The sequence below is a fragment of the Rhipicephalus sanguineus genome, chromosome 6, assembly GCF_013339695.2.
Source record: "Rhipicephalus sanguineus isolate Rsan-2018 chromosome 6, BIME_Rsan_1.4, whole genome shotgun sequence".
NCBI lineage: Eukaryota > Metazoa > Arthropoda > Arachnida > Ixodida > Ixodidae > Rhipicephalus > Rhipicephalus sanguineus.
In genome coordinates this window covers 67,419,097-67,443,713 of record NC_051181.1, presented here as the reverse complement: position 1 = coordinate 67,443,713, position 24,617 = coordinate 67,419,097, and the positions used below count along the sequence as shown (strand labels likewise).

Sequence of the window (24,617 nt, the reverse complement as noted above, 5' to 3'; positions counted from 1 at the left end):
CATCCTTATGCATTAAGGGACAAGGATGGCAAGGTCACAACCAATATGGATAGAATAGTTGAGGTAGCGGAAGAGTTCTACAGAGATCTGTACAGCAGCCGAGACAGTCAGGATGATAACGTAAGAAGCAGTAATATCCCAGAAGAATCTGACATCCCACCAGTATTAACAGGAGAAGTAAAGAAAGCCCTAAAGGGAATGCAAAGAGGCAAAGCCGCTGGTGAGGATCAGGTAACATCAGACCAGTTGAAAGACGGTGGAGAGATTATGTTAGAGAAACTGGCCACCCTGTATACGAAGTGTCTCTCGACAGGGAGGATACCAGAATCTTGGAAGAATGCCAACATCATCTTGATCCATAAGAAAGGGGACGTCAAGGACCTGAAAAATTACAGGCCCATCAGCTTACTGTCCGTTGTCTACAAGCTATTCACAAAAGTAATTGCTAACAGAATTAATACAACATTAGAGTTTAATCAACCAAGGGATCAGGCAGGATTTCGTACAGGCTTCTCAACAATAGACCATATTCATACTATCAATCAGGTGATAGAGAAATGCGCGGAATACAACCAACCCCTATACATAGCCTTCATAGATTACGAGAAGGCATTTGATTCGGTGGAGACATCAGCAGTCATGCAAGCGCTGCGGAATCAGGGCATCGACGAAGCCTATATAAACATAATGGAAGAAATCTACAGCGCATCCACAGCCACTATAGTCCTTCATAAAGAAAGCGACAGAATCCCAATAAAGAAGGGCGTACGACAGGGAGACACGATCTCTCCAATGCTATTCACCGCGTGTTTACAGGAGGTTTTCAGGGCCCTAGATTGGGAAGAATTAGGGATAAGAGTTAATGGAGAGTATCTCAGTAACCTGCGATTCGCTGATGACATTGCATTGATGAGTAACGCGGGAGACGAATTACAGCTCATGATTACTGAACTGGATACGGAAAGTAGAAGAATAGGTCTGAAAATTAATATGCATAAAACTAAAGTAATGTGGAACAATCTTGGCAGAGAACAGCGCTTCGCGATAGGTGGCGAGACGCTGGAAGTTGTAAAGGAGTACGTCTACTTAGGACAGGTAGTAACCGCGGAGCCAAACCATGAGAGTGAAATAACTAGAAGAATAAGGATGGGATGGGGCTCATTTGGCAAGCATTATCAAATCATGAATAGTAGTCTACCACTATCTCTCAAGAGGAAGGTATATAACAGCTGCATCTTACCGGTACTTACCTACGGAGCAGAAACCTGGAGACTTACAAAGAGGGTTCAACTTAAATTGAGGACGACGCAGCGAGCGATGGAAAGGAAAATGATAGGTGTAACCTTAAGAGACAGGAAGAGAGCAGAGTGGGTCAGGGAACAAACGGGGGTTAAGGATATCATAGTTGAAATTAAGAAGAAGAAATGGATGTGCGCCGGCCACGTAGCACGTCGGCAGGATAACCGGTGGTCATTAAGGGTAACTGACTGGATTCCAAGAGAGGGCAAACGCGTGAGGGGAAGACAGAAAATTAGGTGGGTAGATGAGATTAAGAAGTTTGCAGGTATAACGTGGCAACAGAAAGCACAGGACCGGGTTGATTGGCGGAACATGGGAGAGGCCTTTGCCCTGCAGTGGGCGTAGACAGGCTGATGATGATGATGATGATGATGACATCAGAGGGGTACTTTGTAAAGAGCGTGCAAAGGTGCATTAATCTGTACAATGATGAGTGCGACTTTGTTTCTGTTAGTTCCTTCTTGAGCATGTTAACGTGTTATTTAAAATCTACTGTTATTGGGTTTAAAGACAAGTTGTACTTACAAAAAGAAGGTATCTCACGTTATCTGTATTGGGTCTAGTATTGCCGCTGTTCTGAACAATGTTTTTTTAGGATGTGCTGACGAAAGGATTGAGCAGAAGCTTGGGCGTCGTGGGGTTGGAGTTTTCCGGTGTGTGGATGCTTAGCTGGTAATAGCAGAAGAGAGCGGAATTTCAAAAAAAGTAAGCATTGAATATAGCACCTCAGTTTTTCAAAGAAGCAGGTAAGCACCTCAGATTCGCATGTAAGGTTCCTCAGCAGAACAATGTGAGATTTCTCGATTTGATGTTGTTCCTAGCTCTTCCCGACACTGTTGGAAGTTTTGGCCGCGCTCAAGAAAAAAGGAATTTCAGGCTAGTCCTGAGGGAGGCGCTTGAAGGTCGTGACAGATGGTATCACCGTTTCCTATTTACTTACGGCTGTGAACAAGACGTGGCCTCACAGAAAGAAAGATGGTGTCTCAAGACAAGTAGGCAGGATTAGAAGTGCGGGTTTCACAGATATTGTTTTGACCAGAGCACGTGAAAAGATAATTCGAGCATTAAAAACAGAGAAGAGCGCGGCAAATAAAAGAGAACGTCTTGAAAAAAAAACACAAATGTAGGGGAAGTACCATGCGTTCACGCTGCCGCATTGACTGAAATACGTAGGTGGCATATACGGTGTGAAAGTCGCTTTTTACTGTGCCGAACAAGAGGAGGAGTTCGAGAAAGTGCAAGCAAAAAAGCAGATGCAAGAAAAAATTCACAGCATATCCACGGGTGGATGATGAAGAGCATGGGCGAAGCTCCTGAAGCAATCATGGTTACACCTTGAAATCTTCAGTGGTATTGCACAGCAGTAATCAAAGCGATAGCGCAGTACATCATCAAAGACGTGACAAACACTGTATATATTTATGCAAGAAATTTTATTATTCGTAAGTGGTAGCTAGACGTGGCTTCTGTTCCACCTTCATTATAACGGCTTCATGGTCGGTGAAGTGATGGATGGGTAATGGGTCGTAGTGGGATGTTTGCAAAGACGCAGTAGTGGGCAGTTTGCAAAGGTGGTTACGCCGGACAACGGAGACGTGACAAGGTTAGACTAAGAGGAGCTTCGCCCCTAAAAGCAAAATAAGGTGATGGCCTGCGGTGTTAAGCATAGAACACAAGAAATCAACTGTACTACAGGGTTTCAGAGCAGCGCTGTCATATGGCTCTGTCTATATAGACCATACCGGAGATGCTTGAATGCGAGATGAAGTGAGCATGAGGCAGGTGTACGTACCGATGGTTAATCGCATATTGCCGAGCGCTGTGAGGAGTGCGGCTGTGCACGTCATTTCAGCCTAACTGGCATCCTTGCCAAACATGATGACCAGATGGGAATTCCGTTCAACTTGACATAATTGTGTTGTATCAGAAAGAAACTTGACAAGTTTGTTTTATTCCATTCTCGCGTAGACAACAGACCACCGACTACAAGTCTTTGTCTGCGACATCTTTGACTTCAAAAGGTAAAGTGCAATTAGTCTTCCTAAAACGTCTATGCGAGCATTATTACCACACGCGCTTAACTACGAGAAAGTTGTGGTCGAAATGCGGACACTCAATAGGTTTTTTGCATGGCCAAGTTAACGCGGATGCTTTCATAGGCTGGATGAGCGTTTACATGTTGAAATGGCTTGTTTGTCACGATCATTTATGCTTATAAACGACAATGCGTCCTCAGTGCAAAACAGCACTGTCGTTCGCAACGTAGTACTGTCACATCCGATGGTGTTTGAATAATGTGCGCATTTGTAACAATACCTTGTATTCTCAGTACATGCTGCAAGCGTTCTCAACCTGTTGACGGCGTGATCTTAGGAAGCCGTACCTCCAGATTACACTGTGTCTGTGCTCCGTGTTTCCTCGCACGCCTGATCCAGTTTTTGTGATCCTTTTTCGTTTACCTTCCCTCCGCAGGGAATGCGCTGGTGTTTTCGACATTGTTTGGGATCGATCTGGATTTACAGTCATAGGAGTGGAAGACCGCGCCAGGTAAACAATAAATGCTTTTATGATACGTACATTAAGGTGTAAGTTAATGATGGCTTTGGGCGAAAGAATGGGCTTTGGTGCGTGGCCATGACGGGGTGTTTATGGTGAGGTCGCGACGCTTCTGCTATTGGGCGGCTGTTTCACGAATGTGATCAACCTTGCTGGTTGCTGTTATAATTTTTATTGCTGCTTCTATAGACTTCCGTGTAAACTTTGCCTTCTGCATAGTTCTTAAAAACATCTTCGAAACCTATTTTGTTTGCACAAGTGTACAAAATGGCGATTTGCAACGCAGCATAGCGCTTAGGACCTTTATAATTAAATCAGAATAAATTTTATCGCACGTACACTATACGACAGCTTTACAGGAATGCAGGTTTTCTTGCTCTGCCTGCGAATTTATGTCTTAATTAAGCGAAAGACATGCAAGAAACGATCGTACAGCGACACTGAAAATTAAACGGAACAATCTACAAACATAGAAACGAGCACGGCGGCCTGTTTCTGCCAAATATGCGAAGTCCGTCGTCTACGGAGTAAGATATTTCTAATGGCGATGGATAAAAATATCAATTATTCCAACTTCATGCCTAAACAAATGTTGGACGCCGCCTGCGGCCTTCATATCGTCTTGTCTTGATCATATTTGTAAAGTTTGTGATCGGAGAGCAAACATGACGACATTTTTTCTCTTCCTCATCGGAATTCTTTTAGTGCATAGCGTTTGCTTGCCCGCGTCAACTTCCAGTTGCGGTAGACCTGATAAACTCGGCAGTGTGACTAAGATGATGTTTTGATTGATTCTTTTAACACGAAAGTGTTTTATGCCGGGGTCCACCACGGCTCCACTGACGCATTTCCGTCGCGGATATGACGTTGTAAATTATAAAGACTAACATATGGCGAAGAAGAAACTGGAAGAAAAAAATGCCCCCACCTCCCTGAAGGGAATCGTGAGGAAATGCGAATGCATTTCTTGCGCCGAGAGTACACGGCGTAGTAAATTTAATGGCGTAAATTAATGACGAGACGAGGATTTGTACAGTAACCATTTATTTACACATTCATCAGCACCTGTTTGTGTTGTCATTGTACCTGACGGCCATAACCTCAGCCTTGTGGTCGCCCTTGGCGTTTCACAGCGGCGTCTCGAGCACACATTTTCAGATGTTCTGGAGAGGCGCCCAGCCAGCGAACGGTCGAGAGTGAGGCGCGAGCGGACGGGAGAGTGGGGCGCAGGGAGGAGAGAAAGCGAACGGCGAGAGAAGGAGCCCGAAGCACTGCACCTACCCTCTCCTACACTCTCTCGCACCACATGCTCTGGTTGCTAGGGGCGAGGATAAGCGCGCGCTCTCGCAGCTGTTGCTATGGGAGGGGGAGTGAGAGCGGAGAGATAACACCTGCCGGCGCTCGGACAACGCCGGACGCCTCACATAGCCCGACTAAGAAATACATTCACATTTAAAAGTTCCATCACCTGGAATCGAACTTACGACCTCTCGATCCCCAGCGCGCAGCGCGAAACGACTCCGCCACAAACGGCACGTTCTTCGTCATACTAACGGCGTGCTATTTATATACACCATTCGCCAGTGGCAGTACTCAGAGATCGCGGTACATCAGCGTGTTTTCGTTATCACTAGCGAGATGGCGCGAAGGGCTCGAAGAGCGCGCTTTGAATGTCGTCGCCCCCCGCATTGAGATGAGCGTGTGCCTCTACAGCGCGTGGTCGCTCCTGCGCGCGCGCTTATCTTGTACGTCTTGCCCTCTCACCGCAAGTTTGCGTTCAATTTACAGAGGGCACAAAGGTCATTTCGCTCACTGCAGCGGCCGCTTTTGCGAAAGGAGCGCGCTGCTCACAAACAAACAAGTTACAACTCGGACAATTCGCGCTCATCCTGTGTATACTTGTGCGTTCGTTTCGTGCGTCCTCCTTTGTATTTGACCAGCGCGCTTTTACTGTCGAGCTGTGACAGTTGTTATTTCACGCCCATCCTATGTATGTTCGTTCCGTGCGTCCTTTCTGCTTGAGCAATGCGTTCGAAATTTCGAGCTGCTTGCCGTTCATCGCGTGACATTACAACTTGTTGCTATAGCATTCATTCCTTCGCCCTCGGGGCGAAACAATGCACAACAAACTCTCAACTACGTCTGTGAAAACACGTTTTACTTTCGTGATATACCGATTCCTATGACAGAGGGATGAACCATGTTTTTTTTTGTATATGCGCCCGTTGCCGCATAACCTTTACATCGCCACCTTCACCATTCTGTGTAATTTTTTTCTCGTAATACTTCCCTTTCATGAAGTGCTCTTTGTAGAGGTTGTAAATGTCTCTCATGCCCCACCACTATGACAAGTGTTGCTACCTTGCGTGTACAACAAGTAAATAAATAAATAAATAAACAATTAAAGTAATGCTGATAAGCTAATGCACGCAGCGTGTCGGGGAATAATACTGCCGGTGAAGAAGCAGCGGCGTCCAACGTAGATGCGTGCTAAATTCCAGGGCGCAAGTTCAATTGCCGGCACAGCGGCAGCATTTCAACCAAATGGAAGTACAGACCTATCCACGTCTTTGATCGTGCGAGCAGCCGGCTTTGCTCTGCAGGGCGACACGTTGCGGCGGTTGCAGGGTCTGACGTGGTTGGCCCAAGATCATGCGCGGCCTGAGAGACATGCAGACCTGCAATGCACGAGTGGCAAACTTGAAGAGTGTCCTTGTTTAACCCAATTAGGAATTTGTAATTTATGCGGCCTTGCTACAGAAATTCTACTGACCGTGAGCCACCCAGGCGCAGATTACGTGAAGTCAAGTCGCAGAATTTCTGTCACCCCTTGTCCCCTTGATGTATATAATATCACCCTGTAACCTCTTTCCTCCTCTATCCACACACACACACACACACACACACACACACACACATATATATATATATATATATATATATATATATATATATATATATATATATATATATATATATATATATATATGTGTGTGTGTGTGTGTGTGTGTGTGTGTGTGTGTGTGTGTGTGTGTACAAACGATGACGTCGCTTAAGATCACCAGTCACGCTAGTGTGCAGATTGTCTGCAGAGATACTGCATCCTACGGCTACCCTGGCTGTGCAGACCCTCTGCAGAATGGGCGTTCCAATTGCCCACTCGGAGGTGACAGGGGCTGACAGAAAGGCTGTCTCTTGTCTTCACGTACATCGCACATGGGTGACTCATGGTTTGTAGATTTCTGTCAAAAGGCTGCAGCTTTTCTTAGGCCCCATATGACAGACTGACAGCTGGTAATTGGAATTCAATAATAAAAAAAAACTGGGACAGCTATGCACTAGTGGTGGGAAGACTGACGAAGCAGAGGAGCTGGTTGCGTTGCTCTCCCCCTTTGCCTTCTCTCACCACAAACGTAGGCAAGGGGGTAACCAGGACAACCCTACCCCCCCCCCCCCCCAATTTGTATTTGTCCAGTCGGTCATTAACGCAAGAGTGTATAGGCACAAGTACATGTAGCGGCGCGCGCATTTCAACAAATGAAATAAAAACGCCAGTCAAAGCACTCAGTACGAACAGCTACCGCAGAACGTTTATTCTAAAAGCACGGCAACGCTCGCCGAGAAATTCAACGTCCGGCCCGTGAATCAACACCACAACAGGAATACCAAACTCTGTCATATGTCTGAGGCGTCAGCGAAACCATCGCCCGTATTCTCAGAAAAGAAGGCATCCGAGTGACTCACAAGCATACGAACACATGTTCTCTACTTATTGCCAAAGACCGTCCACCGAGGGAGACAGCCCAAGGCACTGTGTACACCGAGGAACGCCGGGGGGCGCCGACTAATGCGGACGTCTAAACATCGGCTCCCGCTTGTACAAAAGCTTTCCGTCGGTAATTTAGCTATGTGTTTGGTGCCTTTTGCTCCAGTCCACGCCTAAAGACGTGAGAACCACGTGGATACCGATATTGTGACTGTGAGTGGACCTTTTCCGACTTTTGGAGGAACTTTTCGCTCGACCAGGCCTCGGCTTGTTAAGCCTAAGTTAGGCTTAGCTAAGCCCTACGTTAGGTTTAGCTCGTTTCTGCGACTCACGATGGCTATGCAAGTCACCGTGCAAGGGGAGGACATTTCCCCCGAAGGATTTCAGTGTGCTGGGTGGACAACGGAGCTTTCGAAGCGCATATCAACTAACGAGTCTCTGCCTGCGGCGGGCGTTCCAGTTAACGGCCCACCATATGGCAAGAACGTCGGCTTCCAATCTCCCGCCAACGTGAAGAAACGCCTCGCCGACGCGTCGAGGCTGCCTCGCCTGCCAAGGGAGCACTTTCGAGTCATCATTTGGCCCCGGGGAGGCCTAAACGGTAAGAATACCAGTAATCTCAGGATTGCTCAAGCCCTCACGACGGCGGCTGGTCTCCCTGCTGCGGATACCACGGAAGACATCATTTGTCCTAATGCTATGCAAAACATTGTTGTGATTAGCACGCCATCGCGAGCCAACGCCAGGGCCTACGCAAGTTTGGAGGCCATCACCGTTGGTCAAACAGGCTACGATGTCAGCTCATACATCGCTGCGCCCGACAACACATGCAAGGGCATAATCAGAAACATCGATATGGATTTGATCACGAAGGGCTCAGAAGACTGATTATTCAGCCAAGGAATCCCAATGTTCTCGAAGTGAGGCGAATCAAGAATTCCACCACGGTCGTTATCCTTTTCAAAGGACTTAAAGTCCCAAATTACGTCATGTGTGGTCCCAGCATGATCAGGTGCACCCTCTACCGAAGGCAGACGGATGTCTGCTATGCCTGCGGTCCACCCGGGCACAGAGCCGACGTGTGCCCCACTCCGGAGAATGCGATCTGCCGGGGTTGCGGAACCAGCTCCCCTGGCGACCAGCACGTTTGCTCGCCAAAGTGCGCCTTCTGTGGAGGGCCTCAACCCACGGCCGACAGAAGCTGTAGGCAGAGATTCGAAGTGCCTTAAATCGTCAGACAGAGAAGAAAGGAGCGACGCGACTTTGAGAAGAACTTTCCTCCGAAAGGTGGGCCGTCCGAACCGGCAGACAAGTCCAGGTCTAGAAGCACGTCCCGAGGCACCAATGGAGGTGCGGCCAGGGGCTGTTCCCGGTCCAAAAGCCGTTCTCGGTCCAGGAGCCGTTCCCGGTCCAGGGGCCCGGCCGTTCGTATCCAGAAGCCTGCTGCCACGGAGACCGAGTGGGCCGACCGCGTCAAGGGATCCTCGAAAAAGGTAACCGGGGCACGCCACCAGAGCAAAACAATGATAGAATAATTCAGTTGGAAAGAGAGAACGCCGCACTAAAAGCGGCAATCGAGCAACTTCGGGCAGAGATGGCTGATCTTAGGAAGGCTAATAACAACAAGAGCGAGGTTCCTCAACCTCCTCAAGTCACTAGCGTGGAAACACCCGTGGAAGTCCCTATGGAGGCGCCGTGTCCTGTTCGTCCAGCCAAAAATAAGGCTTTGACGAGGCTCGCGCATGACGAGGGGCTAGACAGTTTTACGACGGAGATCAGAGATATGTTCAAATCGCTTAGCAACACAGTAGCAATGGTTAATGTTAAGGTCGATAGCTTAGCTGACAAGTTTAACGCTCTGGACGCTAAGGTCACTGCATTGGACGTTAACGTCTGTACACTGGACGCTAAGATCAACGCGTTCAATACCAAATGCAAATCTTTCGAGCCTAGCCATGGAGGGTCAGCCTAAAGAGTTCTGGATTTGGCAGTGGAACTGCTGGGGGTTCTACCGCAAGAGGGCGGTCCTTCAGCAGTTCATTCGTTCTCATTCTGAGAAGCCACACGACATTTTGCTTTAGGAGACGCCTTCGGATTCGGTTGTTCTACCGGGTTACAAATCGCACGCTCTTTATGGAGACGGATGGAGAGGCATTTGCACGCTCGTCTCTAAGGGATGCACCTTCGTCACGCATGATCTTTCTATGGACACCAGTAAGGTGGAACACTCACTCGTCGAAATTATTCCGGGGGGTAAGGTAAAGTGTAGCGTTTTCATCCTTCACATTTATAGTTCGCCAAGGTACTCGAGACAGAGGTTCGCGACGCTCTTGTGTACGGCTGCCGGCAGGGCGGGTGTCTCCCCGCTTGTGGTCGCTGGTGACTTCAATGCTCCTCATCAGGCGTGGGGTTATCTGCGGTCCTCCAGTAAAGGCGACGACTCGTGGCAAGTAACGGCTAACCTGGACCTCACCCTTGCCACGGACCCAGCCTTCTCAACCAGGATGGGTACCTGTTGCTCGAGGGACACCACACCAGATCTTACCTTCGTTAAAAATGTTGAATCTGCTGCTTTGCACAACTTGCACGTGGATCTGGGGAGCGATCATAATATCCCAGCTTCTCACATCATCGTAAAGGGTAAACCCCTAAAAGAATTTGCTGTCACGGATTGGGATCACTTCCGGAATGTTAGAAAAGAACGGGCACACGCTCAAGGCTCACGCCCAGCCTGGAACAATGGGCCGCACAGCTCAAGGGAGGCGTGAATGAGGCGACAAAACGGTCAACACGGATTTCAAAACTGACAAGATGGACAGCCGCCTCGCGCACCTCCTAGAGGCCACGAAATCGTTACTGAATAGGTTAAAGGCGCAGAGGCTTATTCGTCGGCTCCGCAAGAAGACTGCAGAACTTAACCTTTCCATCGAGGACCACTGCCAGACCCTCGCCAGACAGCAGTGGGATGAGGTGTGCAATTCTGTTGATGGCCAAATGGGAATAGGTGCCAAGTGGAATTTGCTAAAACACCTCTTGAACGAGTCGAATTCCAAGACTAATCAACGGCAAGCCATTGCTAAAATTCTCCATGCGGCCAGACAGTCTGAATCTGAAGACGCCATACTGGACGGATTGGCTCGCAGATACCTACCTGTTGGCTCCTCGAGCTGTTCTGACTATCCGTCCTACACAGCGCTCCCTTGCCCTGAGCTCGGTGAGCCCTTTAACGCCAAGACGTCTGGGAGGTTCTTCAAAACCTCAATGGAAGATCGGCTCCAGGGCCGTATGGCATCTCTAACAGAGCCCTCAGGAATCTGGAAGACGAATCCATCAAGTTCCTTAGTGATGAAATCAATCGGATATGGGAGCAAGGTTCTGTTCCAGACTCCTGGAAAATGGCCTCGGTCGTCTTAATCCCCAAACCGGGGCGCCCTCCGGGTCTAGCCAATCTTAGGCCCATATCCCTCATGTCCCGCGTCGGCAAGGTGGCGGAACACGTTATTCACAACCGCATCTCTGAGTACATCGAGAAGAAGGGTCTTTTCCCCTACAACATGGTTGGGTTCCGTCCGTCCTTGTCGACGCAGGACACGATGAAGCTAATCAAACATAAGATCATAGACGTGAACACGAGAGACGTTAGGGGCATCACAGGTCTTGATTTGCAAAAGGCATACGATAACATCTCTCACGCGCACATCCTAAACTCCATTTCAGAGCTTGGGCTGGGAGAAACTTTTCACAGATACGTCAGCTCCTTTCTCGAATCCAGGAATGCCACGCTCAATATCGGGGACCTGAAGTCCGCTCCCTTCGCACTGGGCCCCAAAGGCACGACGCAAGGGGCGGTGATATCCCCGCTTCTCTTTAACATTGTCATGTGCAAGTTGTCCAAACTACTATGTCAAGTCAATGGCATCAACCACACGCTTTACGCTGATGACATTACCATATGGTGTCCCGGAAGCAGCGAAGGAGAGGTCGAGACTGCCCTCCAAGAAGCAATCGATCAGACGGAGCTCTTCCTCGCCGGCACCGGGCTGAGACGCTCTTCGAATAAATCGGAACTGCTTTTATACAGGCCCAACAGAAAGGGAGCTAAGCCGAAGGACTGGAAGCCTTTATCAGAGGTGGACATAGTACTTCACACTGGCAGTGGCACCCCCATTCCCAGGGTGGCTGCTATTAGATTGCTGGGTGTAATGAATGGACGAAATTTGTAAGGGACATTTGTGTGTTTGGAAACCTTCAAGTGAATTTTGAGAAATTTTGTGCGGACTTATGAGAATGAAGACGACGGCGACATGAAGGCGAGCCATGGACAGGTGGCACACGCGGCGGCGGGACAAGAAAAGAGGACGAGAAAGAAGAGAGGCGCGTGTGGAACGCGCAGAGGGCTGAGCGAAGCAAGCCGAAGGACACGCCGGACCAGGGCGCTGTCCGAGAAGTTTGTCGTGGCCGTGCTCAGCGAGGACTGGTGCTTGCCTGGTGTTGCGGGCGTTGGCGGTGGCTCCAGCGAGGACGTGCCGGACCAGGGCGCTGTCCGGGGAGCTCCTCCTGCCTGTTCTCGGTGAGACCTAGGGAGCCGAGCTACCTGCCTGAGGCTACCGGTACAGGGCGCGGCTCCTGCTGTGTCGGCGGGCAGGCGTCACGAGTTCCTGAACACCGTCGCCACCTGGGACGGCGCAAGGCCGTGATCAAACGGGAGGCCTTACGGAGGCCTTGTCTTCCTGCCGTGAAACACACGGGACGTGTCACCTGCGTGCCTGGGCTTGCGTTCAACGACACTCGTCGCCGCATGTGGACTGACCCTCCAACATCTACAAGTCGTGAGATGTTTTTTCTGTACCCTCGATCGGACATTCCGCGGTTAGGACGTTCATATTAATTTATGTGTGTTTATCTCTGTGCTTGTTCTCCGTGATCGTCCCTAGCATACCTTGTCCCTATAAATGTTGATCCAAACTCATTCGTGCGTATTCTCTTGTCGCCTGTTCCGTTGAGCCACGCACTCGCAAACGTGACGAACCACCACTCGGTCCTTACACTGGGCATGGTAATTCAGTCCAACGGGTACAATGGGCGGATCATTGCCAAGATTTCCACCAAGACCGAGAACATGATCAGGTTGGTTAATAGGGTTTCGAACAGAAGGGGGGGGGGGGACTCAGAGAGGACAATCTCCTGAGGCTCTTTCACGCATTCCTGATGAGTCACATTACATATGTTGCTGCTATGCACGCATGGTACGGATTCGAAAAGAAGAAGCTGGAAACGTTGATCAGGAAGAGCATAAAGAGGGTGCTGGGCATCCCCGAGCGGACCAGCACTGAACGGCTCATGCAGCTGGGTGTCCACAACACCCTAGAAGAGATCATTGAAGCCCAAAAAACTGCACAGCTGGTGCGTCTGTCGTCTACGCCGGCTGGTAAGCAGATTCTGTCCGTCCTAGATCTCAGTCCTTCGCTCGTAGAGGAGCGCCGTCTTTAGCTTCCAGATGAACAGCCTACTGCCATTCATGTCTCTCCCTTCCCACGGAACGTCCATCCACAGCACAACGTAGGCAGGCGCAGGGCGAGGGCCATCACGCTTCTTAAGAACATCAGGAACGATTCTAGTTCAGTGTGTTTTGTCGGCGCCTCTCAGTACGATCACTCGGCTAGGTTTGCTGTTGTCTCCGTCAATCACATGGGTTCTACTATAAATGCTGGATCGCTTAGGGACTCTACTCCCTTGAGAGCCGAGCAGGTGGCTATAGCCCTTGCCCTTTTGGACGACAGTAGGTCGCAAATCTTCACCGACACCAAGTCGGCGGTCAGGGCTTTTGCCTCTGGTTCAATCTCTGCCGAAGCATTCAAAATACTTGAAAATAGGACACTTTCCCCACATACCATTACCTGGTTTCCTGCACATCTCGAACCCCGACTGGACTCCTTCGCAAACGTCAACGACACTGCTCACTACCGGGCGCGCGCACTAACCCTCCGCGCTGGGGTGGACGTAGGTCCGCAGGTTGACTGTGCGGTGTTTAGGGACGCTTTACTTACTTTCAATGAAGTCACTAAACACTACCAGTTGAGTAGGTGGTCTTTTCCTCCTCCGCAAGTTTTCCGCACCGCAAGTTGTCTAGACCTCAGGCCATCACGTTTAGAATGCTACAGACTAGTCTTATCCTAGTCTATCTTTCCTCAGCATCGTCTCTTCAGGGGCTTTCGAGTCTAGCTGCCCTGACTGCGGGGAGATCAGTAACGTTGAACATATGCTCTGGCGGTGGCCCTCGTTACGGGGCATAAGTCGGCTCACAGAACAGGATTGGGATTCTGCCTTACGAATTTGAGAGTTTTTACCACAACTACGGGTTGTCCAGAGAGCCCATGATGCGGCGGTGAGGCTAGGCCTCCCCGTCCTCACGTGGGAACGGCCCGCGGCGTTGCTCTAGGAGTAGCGTTTCTCAGGACCCAATAAAGTTCTATGTCTGTCTGTCTGCATACACCGAAAGCTTGGAAAAGGGGACTTTGGTATGAAATGCGACGGGTTCGACGATGCATTAACCCGTCCGACCCCACAGGCGCCTTTTCGAACCTCACCACCCTTCGTCCACTGCCTGTGTCATCGGGCAGGGGCCCGATGACACAGGCAGCGACACAAGCATGGTTGCGGTCTCGGGAGAAACGCTCAATGTAACTGAGTGCCCTGGTCATGTCATTGCAGGAGGGTCATAAGTATTTTTGCCTGAATATTGTTGCAATATTTGATTAGCCGACCTACGTTTACTACATGTTGTTCACAGTGAAAGTGCCTGAGTTGTCATCGTCTCCTTTTTCGTCCTCTCTATTCTGCATATCTTTTGGTGGCGCAATGGTAATATCAATATCATCTACGTTTACTGTACTCTCGACTGCATCTAAAGGGTGGCATATGCAACAGAACGGCATCCTTCCAAAGGAAAACTAAGTACTCACCCTAGAGGACAACGGAAAAAAAAAAGCGCAAATTGTGACTGCTATGTAACGCCCAGTGTTTTATATTAGGTACACCAACTTTGAAGACATGCTGCAATTTGTCAGAAAAAGCGAAAGAGTGCGACGTTCGTTTTCACAACGCCCAACATATCTGCTAAACACCGTAAAACTAGCAATGCAAATGGGCCACCATAAATGAATAAAACGTGCCTGTAGCCTGTACGGAGCCGTCACAGCACGTTCAGTCTAGACTTATGGTGACCGCCTCCACCCTCCTTCCTGTCTCTTGCTTCTGTGGTGCGACAGCAGGTATTTGGAAAGGGAAACTGGGGAAGCCTCGCGGGCGAGTGCGAAGCATTGTGCGCTACGCGAGCGCAGCTGTCGCGCCAGACCCAGCGGCGACGGCGAGATCGCGAGGTGAAAGCATGCCAACTCCTGATGCCGAGTGCCGAGCTTGGTCGGCTCGGTTAGCGCTCCAGCGTGCGCTCGACCTTATTTCTTTGTAACACGCTCATGCGGCGGCGTTCGCGCGGTTACTTTGCGTGGTTGCGTAGCAGGCGTTCTTGGAGAAGTAGAGCGAATTTCGGTGTAGCCGCTGTGCACGCACCATGCTACATGCAAATCCGTTTTTGTGCTCTTTGTATGACCAACATTACTGGTGTTGCGTTTCCAGCACATGCAGATATACTGAGGAGGCATCGCTCTTCTAAATGCGGTAACATAGAAGGTGCATATCTACAAAAAAAGCGTATTTGAGAAAAAAATAGACCCCAGCATACACTTTGCCTCTCGTACACATTGACCTAAGGTTTCCAAATCAGTGGGAGGTTATATAAAAGCGCTAACCCATTTTTTACTGCCTCACGCATGCCGCGTCAACAGCGCGGCAGCCTTTCCGACCCTCAGTAGCGAGCGCCGCGGTGCGGAGATGGAGCGGGCCAAGCCCACCTCTGAAATACCACTCTTTCCGCGCGATTGGGACGGCCATAGAGAAACCCGCCGGCGCGCAATCTCGAAGGCCATGGGGAAAGTAAGCAGACAACCGTCGTTGTTACTTACGTCGTTGTACGTGTGTTACCGCGTTGTTCGCGTTTCCGTAAGGAAATATGCAACGTTTGTCGTATGTGTGGTGGCTGAAACTTCGAGGGATGTCTAATAATAATTGCTGTGCGGTGGGGTGTTCAAACAGCTACAAAAACTTGCCCGCAACACGGTTTTACTCATTTACCGCGAGATGACAAAGAGCGACGGAAGCAATGGATCGCCGCCGTTTGTTGGGAAAGGTGAGACGCTCCGTCATTGTGCGAATTAATCCGTCGCTTCTTGTTCTCATGCTTTCGATCTGCCATATCGGTGGTCTTTGAATGCACACGATCATGTTGGCACTTGTAGGCGACGAAAGTTATTGCAGCCGTAGCATGAAAGCATCCGTGTTTCGGTGCTTTGTTGTCCAATAAAATTGTGGTCCCGAATGTGTCAGTTCAATCTTTGAGAATTGCTGCCATAAAATGGCTCACGTTCGTCTCGCAGACATGTTGTTGAGACAGAGCGTGAGAATTTCGGTAGAGAAAGCGTCCCACATTTTTTTTCCCGCACGCTCGTAAGTAGGCACCTGATTCCCTTACACCCTCCCTCCACCCCCCCTTTTTATTTGTCACTCCTGTTTCCGTAACTGACTCTGTATAGTACTTCTTGGTGGAGATTATTTGGTTGGAAAGCATTCTTTCTGGTGCAGACGCGCTAGCTTTACTGCGGTGTCAAAAAATAGCTTTCCATCGCGGATTAACTCGCCTCTTGTGCTGCATTCAACATTGTTATCATTTGCTTCCAACAATTAAGCGCCTTCTATATTCCCGGGCAAGGGCAAGTAATTTTTGGTTTCGCCATGGAAACACTTTCTGTCGAACAAATAGGCCTAGCTCCAGGCTGCGTGTCTGCCTCACCCTCACATCCCTTTCACACTCCTTCAATGTTGTACTCTACATGGATATGCTTGATGTATCTCTTTTTTTTCTATATCTTTTATGTATGTTTCTTTCTATCCCTTTCTCTCTCTGTTTATAGTTTTATTACCTTTTTTTTCCCTTTTCTTTCTTTCTATTTTTCTGTTTCTGTCTCTCTCTCTGTACCGGTTATCTGGCCTTCTATCTTTTTCTCTTTTTCTTCCCTATCTTTCTGTCTTTCTTTCTCTGTCTTTCTGTCTTCTTCTCTATATTTTTCTTTCCTTTCACTCTATTTCTCTCGTTCATTTTATTTCTTTCTTTCTCTCTCTTTCTTTATACTCGTTCTCTCGCCTTCTATCTTCATGCCGGACAAATCTGCGCACGTGTTCCGGTAGCCAAGCAGATAATGAAGAAGAGAACGAAGAGAGCACGTGCCGGTTCATTATGATGATAGTTTTCGGATTTAGCAGACATATTACGCCCGGATTACACGTCTCCGCTGTTAAAAGCGTTGCAGATTTTACGTCTGTAGACTAACAGATCCGTGTGTTTTATGGTCACCTAGACGCCCACCATAATTTGCATGTGCTCTGTGAATGTGTAATTGTAAGATTTCGCAGAATAGGAATTTTCGCATCGGAACTAACTGGCAGGTCAAGATACCGTGGCTATATTTACCGGGTAGTGGGTGTTAGGTTTTGTAGCGCGAGCGGTCTGTGTATATGGTGTGTTACTTTGCTGTGGTTGCGTGTATTCTTACCGTCGGTGCTGATGCAACTGCAAGTTCCTTGACTCGTGGTGCAACCGCAAAAGGTAGCCGTTATTTTTTTTACAGCGAAAGCTGTTATGAGATCATTTCACCGGCCGTTTTGGCGCCGTAGTTGTCCGCCGCCGCCGGTGTCCGTAACCAGTATCGCTCGAAATAAGAAAAAAAAACGAAATTCTAGGAATGCACGAGGTTCGAACCCGGGCCCTCTGCGTGGGAGCCCAGTATTCAACCTCTTAGCCATGCCGGTGCTTGAAACTGCTTTGCAAAAAGGTCCTATACAGGCTACATGTCGAGAATGAACCACATTAGCATATGCAATATAGCGTGGTAGAAGTGTAAAATAAGCAACAAGCGTCGCACAACGCGAATTCTGAAACCAGGCGTCACACAATGCGAATTGCGCAACGAGTAGGTTGTTGAGTGCTTCGAACCCATTAGAAAGGGCTCTGCCATAAATCTTCATCGTCATCAGGCACAGCGTCAACAAAGTGCGCATAATGCCTTACATGCGTTTAGCAGGTACCACGGCTCTCCGTAGAATGACTAAAAATGGCACAGTGCCTGCTGCCCTGCTTCTCAAAAATTACAATGATTTATAGCGTAGTGGGTTCCTCGCAAGTGCACTTGTATTGGTTGCCAAGGAAGCCCATAAGCGCCTGATCCATTTCCTCGGGGTCTCAGTAAAATTAGAATGATTTATAGCGTAGTGGGTTCCTCGCAAGTGCACTTGTATTGGTTGCCAAGGAAGCCCATAAGCGCATGATCCATTTCCTCGGGGTCTCAGTAAAGTTCTTTGCCCTCCCCCGTCTCTCTCCCACGTCAACGTATATTATAGAGCATGACGAGAGAGGGAAATAACGACCGGGCGTCACCCATTGCAAATTACATAACTGGTGGGCCGTTTAAAGCTTCCAACCCATTACAAAGGGCTGAGCCTTAATTCTTCATCGTCATCAGTCGTCGCGTCAACAAAGTGCACATAATGCCTTACAGACGTGTAGCTGGTACCTCGCTTCTCCGCAGAATGACGAATAATGGCTTAGTGGGTGCTTCCCAGCTTCACAAAAATTGTGATTTATGGCGTAGTGGGTACCTTTCTAGTGTACTTGTATTGTAGCCCCAAGAGAGCTTACAACGGGCTCTAGAAACGCCGCTCTTCCAGCTTTCGCTGTGACTGTGCTGCGGTTTCAGCGCAGGCCAGCAATTTTTTTTTTCGTCCGCGACGAAACTCTGCAGATATTTTGCAGACAATCTGCAGACATGAAGCATAAAGCTGCAAGCATGAAGCAGGCGTTTCTTCAAGTCCTCTGTTTTCCAGCAAAGCGTCTGCAGCGACGTTATTCACTGGCAATTTCAAGAGGCATTCAATTGCCCTGCTAAGCAGCTCAATACAAGTTTTATGTATGAAAAGTACAAGAACCCAACACACCACAGTAGTTGGGAGCTAAGACACAGCGGTGGCCTCGTGCTTTGCTCCGCTGTTCACCCGGAAAACGCGGTTTCAACTCTGGCTGCGGCGGTCGCATTTCTATTGAGGCAAAATGATAGAGGCTCGTCTACTGTGCAGTGTTAGCGCACGTTTAAGAACACTAAATGGTCGAAGACATTCGGAGCCCTCCCCTACGGCGTCTCTTATAGTCATATCGCGGTTCTGGTACATAAAAGTCCAGCGAATATGAATAACTAGCACATTAGGCTTTCGCGTGCCTAAAGTTTAACGCACATTACTCTGAAAAGTGATTTTAACCCTCGCATCGTAATCAATCCAACAATGCTTCGTCAAAAATACTTGATAGGTTGATTGTGTGATGACTTTACCCAAATGCTACCTCAAGTAATTTTAACATGGGGGACCCCTATTGGTAAATTACTTGAAAAAATTAGTTCGATTATTGGTCTCGGCAAAACGAAAACACTATAGTTTCAAACGGTCACCATTGTCCAAAGCATTCCTACATTGGCGGCTGTCGTTAGCGTAGGTGCAAATTAACATGTTATCAAAGCCGTGCTGGTATAGAAGGCAAGCTTTGTGATTGGATAAATGTGCATTCACTCAAGTATATCATATTTTACTTCGCTTAAACTCTTATTCGGGCTCATCTGATTTCCATGGAGTGTCTAATAGCGATAAACGGGCAGCTTTGAAACATATCGCTCGCGATTTAAGTTTTAGAGGCTACAGCAGTATATGCCGCTTATATTTACTTCCTTCACAGCTCAATGGCTAACTTTGTTATATCAGAAACTATAGCGATACAGTGATTTCATATAATGTCTTCATCATTTCATGTCCCGCACAATGATGCTTTACTTCAATCTCACCCAAACTACGTTTTCTAACAGATATGCCGCAGTAATCAAGAATTTGCTGGCTGCAGACTTCTCGTACGGCATGTGGACAATCGTTTATAGTATGCATAATAGGGATCCTAACGCAAGTAAGTGCGCTATTTTTATCCAAAATTGTCTTTTACCGTCAGTAACATTTTTACTTCTAATGCCTGTCAAATCGAGTCAATAAATATAAGTGTGATGCCCTGGTAAATGCCTGAATGAAAAAAAACTGCGCTAGGCATTGAATAATCACACTAGGTTCATTATTGACTCCCGTGCCACAATGTTTATAGCGCATGTATATACAGAAATGACGACCGAAGTTACTAAGGGAGATTAACTCCGTGTTTGCACATTCTAAAACGAGCATAATTACCTAAATATAGGGTGACATGTCGCAAAATTTACCCATCCCATCGTGATTTGCCTTACGCGTGCGGTAGCGCGAAGCGAACCTCGCAAAACAACAAAAGTCTGCCAGGTGGAGGGAAATTGCTACGCTGTTCGAGCACGCAATTTTACTGTTGCGAAGCATAGACCTCCGCGTTCTTGCAAGATTTTTAACAGCGAAGCAAGTTAAGCTATCGGTAACTTGTGCTCTGTCGTGCAAAACTCCACAGGTGGTTATGCGCCACAGGAATTGGGCAATTCCCGCTACCGAGTAGAGCAGCTGGGAAGTTAAACGAAAACTCTGCTCGAAGAAGTGGAGCACGTGAAACACGCGAAACAGAGAGAGAGATGAAGGAACAGATAGAAGGAAAGAGAAAATAGAGAGACAAAAAAAAAGAGAGCAATAAAGCGACAGAAAAAAAGAGAAAAATTGAGAGAAATTAAGGAAACTAAAAAAAATCGAAAGGCATAGAAAGACATAAAAGAATATCTAAAACAGAGGATGGGTGCTCGAGTCGACGTTTCGACAAGTGGATTTGCCTTCTTCAAGGCTGGAACTGATTTCAGTTCTAGCCTTGAAGAAGGCAAGTCCACTTGTCGAAACGTCGTCTCGAGGACCCATCCCCTGTTTACGGATTTTTTTCATCGCAAGCTTCCATCTTCCACTTCCTGCCGTGTTTTAGAGAAAGTCATAGAATGCGATATAAAGAAATAGACACGAAAAAGAAAATAAAAACGGACAGTAAGACACAAAGACCAAAAAAGAGAGAGAAAAAAGGCAGGTAGAGACAGAGAGTGAAAGGGACCAAAGAGAAATCAAGATAGACAGACAGAAAGTAATAGAAAGAAAACAATATAGAGAAAGAGATACAGAAAAGAGGTACAAGAAACAGAGGGAAAGAAAGAGAAGAAAGAAAAAGATAAAGAAAAATACCTTAAAGGTTGGCACCACTAGTGCAAAGCTACCATATTTTTTTGCTATCTAAAGGACAGACTTGCATTTGTATATACTTCCTAAGAATAAGGTGCCTGCACCAGTTTCAGTCCAATTTAGTGCATCGGCATTACTGAAGATTCATAACAATTGAAAGGGTTTCGACTAGTAGTCTCTCCAGTGGTAGTTGTGAATGCTGCCAAATCGTGTCCGCCGTAAAAGGCGAACTTTGTTCACGTCGATGATGTTGATTAGTGTGGAATCCACCCACTTATACGCACACGTAAACACACGATAGATGTCTTCGCACACATGACCATATTATGTTCATGCGGTTGAAGCTCGCTTCAATACAGCTCATGCCTGGCTCGCTTGAACAATGTAGCCGATGCCACAAAGCCACGCCTGCAAGAGCCACCACCCCTGCGCACAGATGCACTGGTGGTCCCTGCACCGAGTCCACGGGCTCATGAGTGTACATTCCACTGGCGTCACTGAAAACGCAACGTCGGAGTACCTATATGTTGGGGCGTGAGCTTGTGATGTCGCTTTAATGACATGGCTACATCGCTTGTAGGTTGTTTCCAGTGCTGGCCAATATCGAAGACACATGTATCTTATATACTATCTTAGATACTCTTTGGAGATCTTGTATCTGTATCGCGATACGTCTCGCAAGACGCGTATCTGTATCTCCGATACTTTCAATAATGTATCGTGTATCTTAAGATACAAGATAGAGCTATAGCAACACCACCGTGCGAAAGAACACACGTTAGGTGAACTCCGCTTCTCAAGCTGGTACTACTGCCACTAAGCCACCTATAAAACTGAAGACAGTAACATTGTTTTTTTTTTCTTTCCGCCAAAGTCCTCCAGCAAGGGCAGGCGACGAGGACTGCGCGTCCCTATTGGTGGAGCAGTGTCAAGTGGTGGCGCTCGCGCTATCGCGAAAAAAACACGCGTGCAAACGCATACGTGCAACCGACCTTTTGTTTTCTCGATATTTTCTTTCTTTTTAGTTGTGTCGGTGCCATGAGACTTGCTCGTACTGTACTGTGCAGCATACACCAACGCTTGCGGCGTCTTTCACCAAATTTTTATGCCGCTATAGTGTCGTCATCGAAGTTTCTCTTGCGTGATGCTTCGTTACGAAATCTGTATGAATGGGGTCTTTCACACACATCAGCGATCGGCGTACAGTACGGTGTTATGCAAGAAGAAGATTCAATGAGTTCTTTTCTACAATGTCTTTTGCAACATGCTGCTAAAATACATTCTCTGCTCTATTTTTATTTTTAACTGCATGCGTCATTCCTACTATTTACAGATGTATATTCCATTTGAGTTTACTGTTACGTCATAGCGATAAGTTGAGGACAAATGTAAAATAATCTGGCCGTACCTAGAGTATATATAGTAATAAAAATTCTGCTTACGACTTAGTAACATAGCGAAATAGAGTTTACATTGCAATAATAGTAATTATAAGCAAACATCTTAAAGGTGTTAGGGCGGATATTCGAGAAACCTTATAACACCTACTGCTCCTTTTTCTCATGAGTGTACCCACGAGCCGTTTTATACTAGTTTCCATAGGCACTGAGTTTTCTATTGTCTGACCTTAACATTTGTGTTGATGATGCATCATGTTCAATTGTAACAACTTTTAGAGGTGCCGCCTGGATCGTTTTTATACAGGGTGTTTCATGTAACTAAACCAAATATTAAAAAAAGGTCGTTAACCTTAATTCACTGAATGAAAACAACGATATATGGTTTGACGCATGGTGGCGCTCGTTATTTTTATATTGCGCTTATTTGCTTATATAACTAAGATCAAATACGACAAATTTTTATTATTCACTCTAGAGCCAAGTGCGTTACGTTGCATTGTAGTGGGTATTCCAAGACTACCGGAGGATCCAATTTTTTGTGGCAACGTACATGCTGCGTGGCGACTTCTTCTGCCGTTTTGAGATAGCCCGCGAAATTTTACCTCACGAAATATTCCTCACCCGCCGCTCCATGGGCGAGGACATCGAGGCACTGTATACTGTGCCGCCGTACTGCAGCGCTCTCAAACATGCTTCAAGCGAAACAAACGGCGCGTGGACCGCGACGAAATGAGCGACCGCAGCTCTAGGCATCGGCTTCCTAGTGCGTTAGCATTCTTGACGGCCGCACATGGCAAGGAAATCCCTTCGTCCCTGCATGAGAAACGACAGGCGGACAATCCGACCGTTTGGTTCGAAGCACGTTTGATAGAGAGCGCTGCAGTACGGTAGCGCATGACCGCAGTCACGTGGTATCATTTCGTATTTCGCGGGTTTTCTTCAAAAGCCGATAAAGACCAACACGCAGCTTATAGGTCACCACAAAAAATTCCATCGGCCGTTTTGGAATGCCCTCTACGACGTGACGGTACGCATTTGGCCCTAAAGTAAATATTGCCACGCGCGTTCATTGTCTGATTTTGGCGTATTCGGGTTTCACCCACAAAAACTGTTATCAATGCTCGGCGCAGACCAACGCTACAATGATTGGGCAGCTTAGCGATTGTTTGAGATCATTCTGTAACGATTACGCACATGACGCAAATGGTCAAATTTTGCTTAATTGACCTCAGCAAATTAACCAGTTAAGCGCAATATAAAAAATACCAAAACGAGTGCCACAAGACGGTAAACCATGTGCCGTTGGTTTCATTCAGTTGGAGTTAACCACTCTTTTTAAAATATTTCGTTCTAGTTACGTGAAACACCCTCTATATTTACTCACTGCAATTGTTTGATACGCAACCGCCTTGCTATTTTACGTAGATGTATTCTCTTTCCATTTTTTAGGTCACCGTGAAGTTTTTTTTTTTTTCAATTACAAAAGTGACAAGCAGAAACCACCAACAGCTCAGCGTATAAAGAGCGGTTATGTTAAGCAGCCAACGCAATCAAAATAAGTTGTTACGGAATGAAACTAAAGTACATTGAGCAAGAAAGGCCGAGCTCTTGGGATATACTAACAGATATTTCATTTATTTAAACAAAGTTATAGTTAAGAAATATTCAAGCAAACATACTTAAACATAGGCGTTTGCTGCTTCATTATATTGATCTACAATAACAAATATTCAAATGTATCGAAGTATCTTAAGACACAATTAGGAAGTATCGTATCGGATATAATTATTCCGGTCGTATCCTATACAAGGTATATGTAAACTGGTAGCGTAACTTCCGTAGAAGCCCACGTGTCAAGCCGGTGGCTAGTTGTTGCCACAGTCGCCATCTATGTGAGGAGGGGACAAACAGAATTAAAAAAAAGAAAAAGATGACGTCACAACCGGAAGCGGAAATGACGTCACGTTTTAACGCGATGGGCGCGAAATTATGAAATTTTTTGATAGGGCGCCGCTTCTTACTTTTTTTTTACAGCTGCACGTTCTTTTTCTTATCACTATCACCGCTCCATAATGGAAGCCTGCAAGATAACGCGAAGACGAAAAAGACAGATTTGATAAATAAGGTGTATTTTATTGGCGAAATATTGCAGTTGAACAGGATATTACCCCAAAATATATAACACAGAAATCAGAAGTAGCATAACAATTCAACGTGCACACAAACCTTGCACACGTGTTGCTCTTGCAACCGTAGACAGCGCAGCG

The 24,617-nt window shown here is 47.2% G+C and overlaps 1 protein-coding gene across 1 annotated transcript in view; it reads left to right on the top strand.

Moving 5' to 3' along the window:
- Nucleotides 1–24,617, top strand: part of LOC119397319 (probable thiopurine S-methyltransferase) — a 59,659-nt gene that overhangs the window by 21,229 nt on the left and 13,813 nt on the right. Inside the window, exons 4-6 of the mRNA XM_037664750.1 lie at nucleotides 3,268–3,320; nucleotides 3,772–3,846; nucleotides 19,639–19,733. Coding sequence (XP_037520678.1) covers nucleotides 3,268–3,320; nucleotides 3,772–3,846; nucleotides 19,639–19,733 — 223 coding nt within the window. The remainder of the gene's footprint in view (nucleotides 1–3,267; nucleotides 3,321–3,771; nucleotides 3,847–19,638; nucleotides 19,734–24,617) is intronic.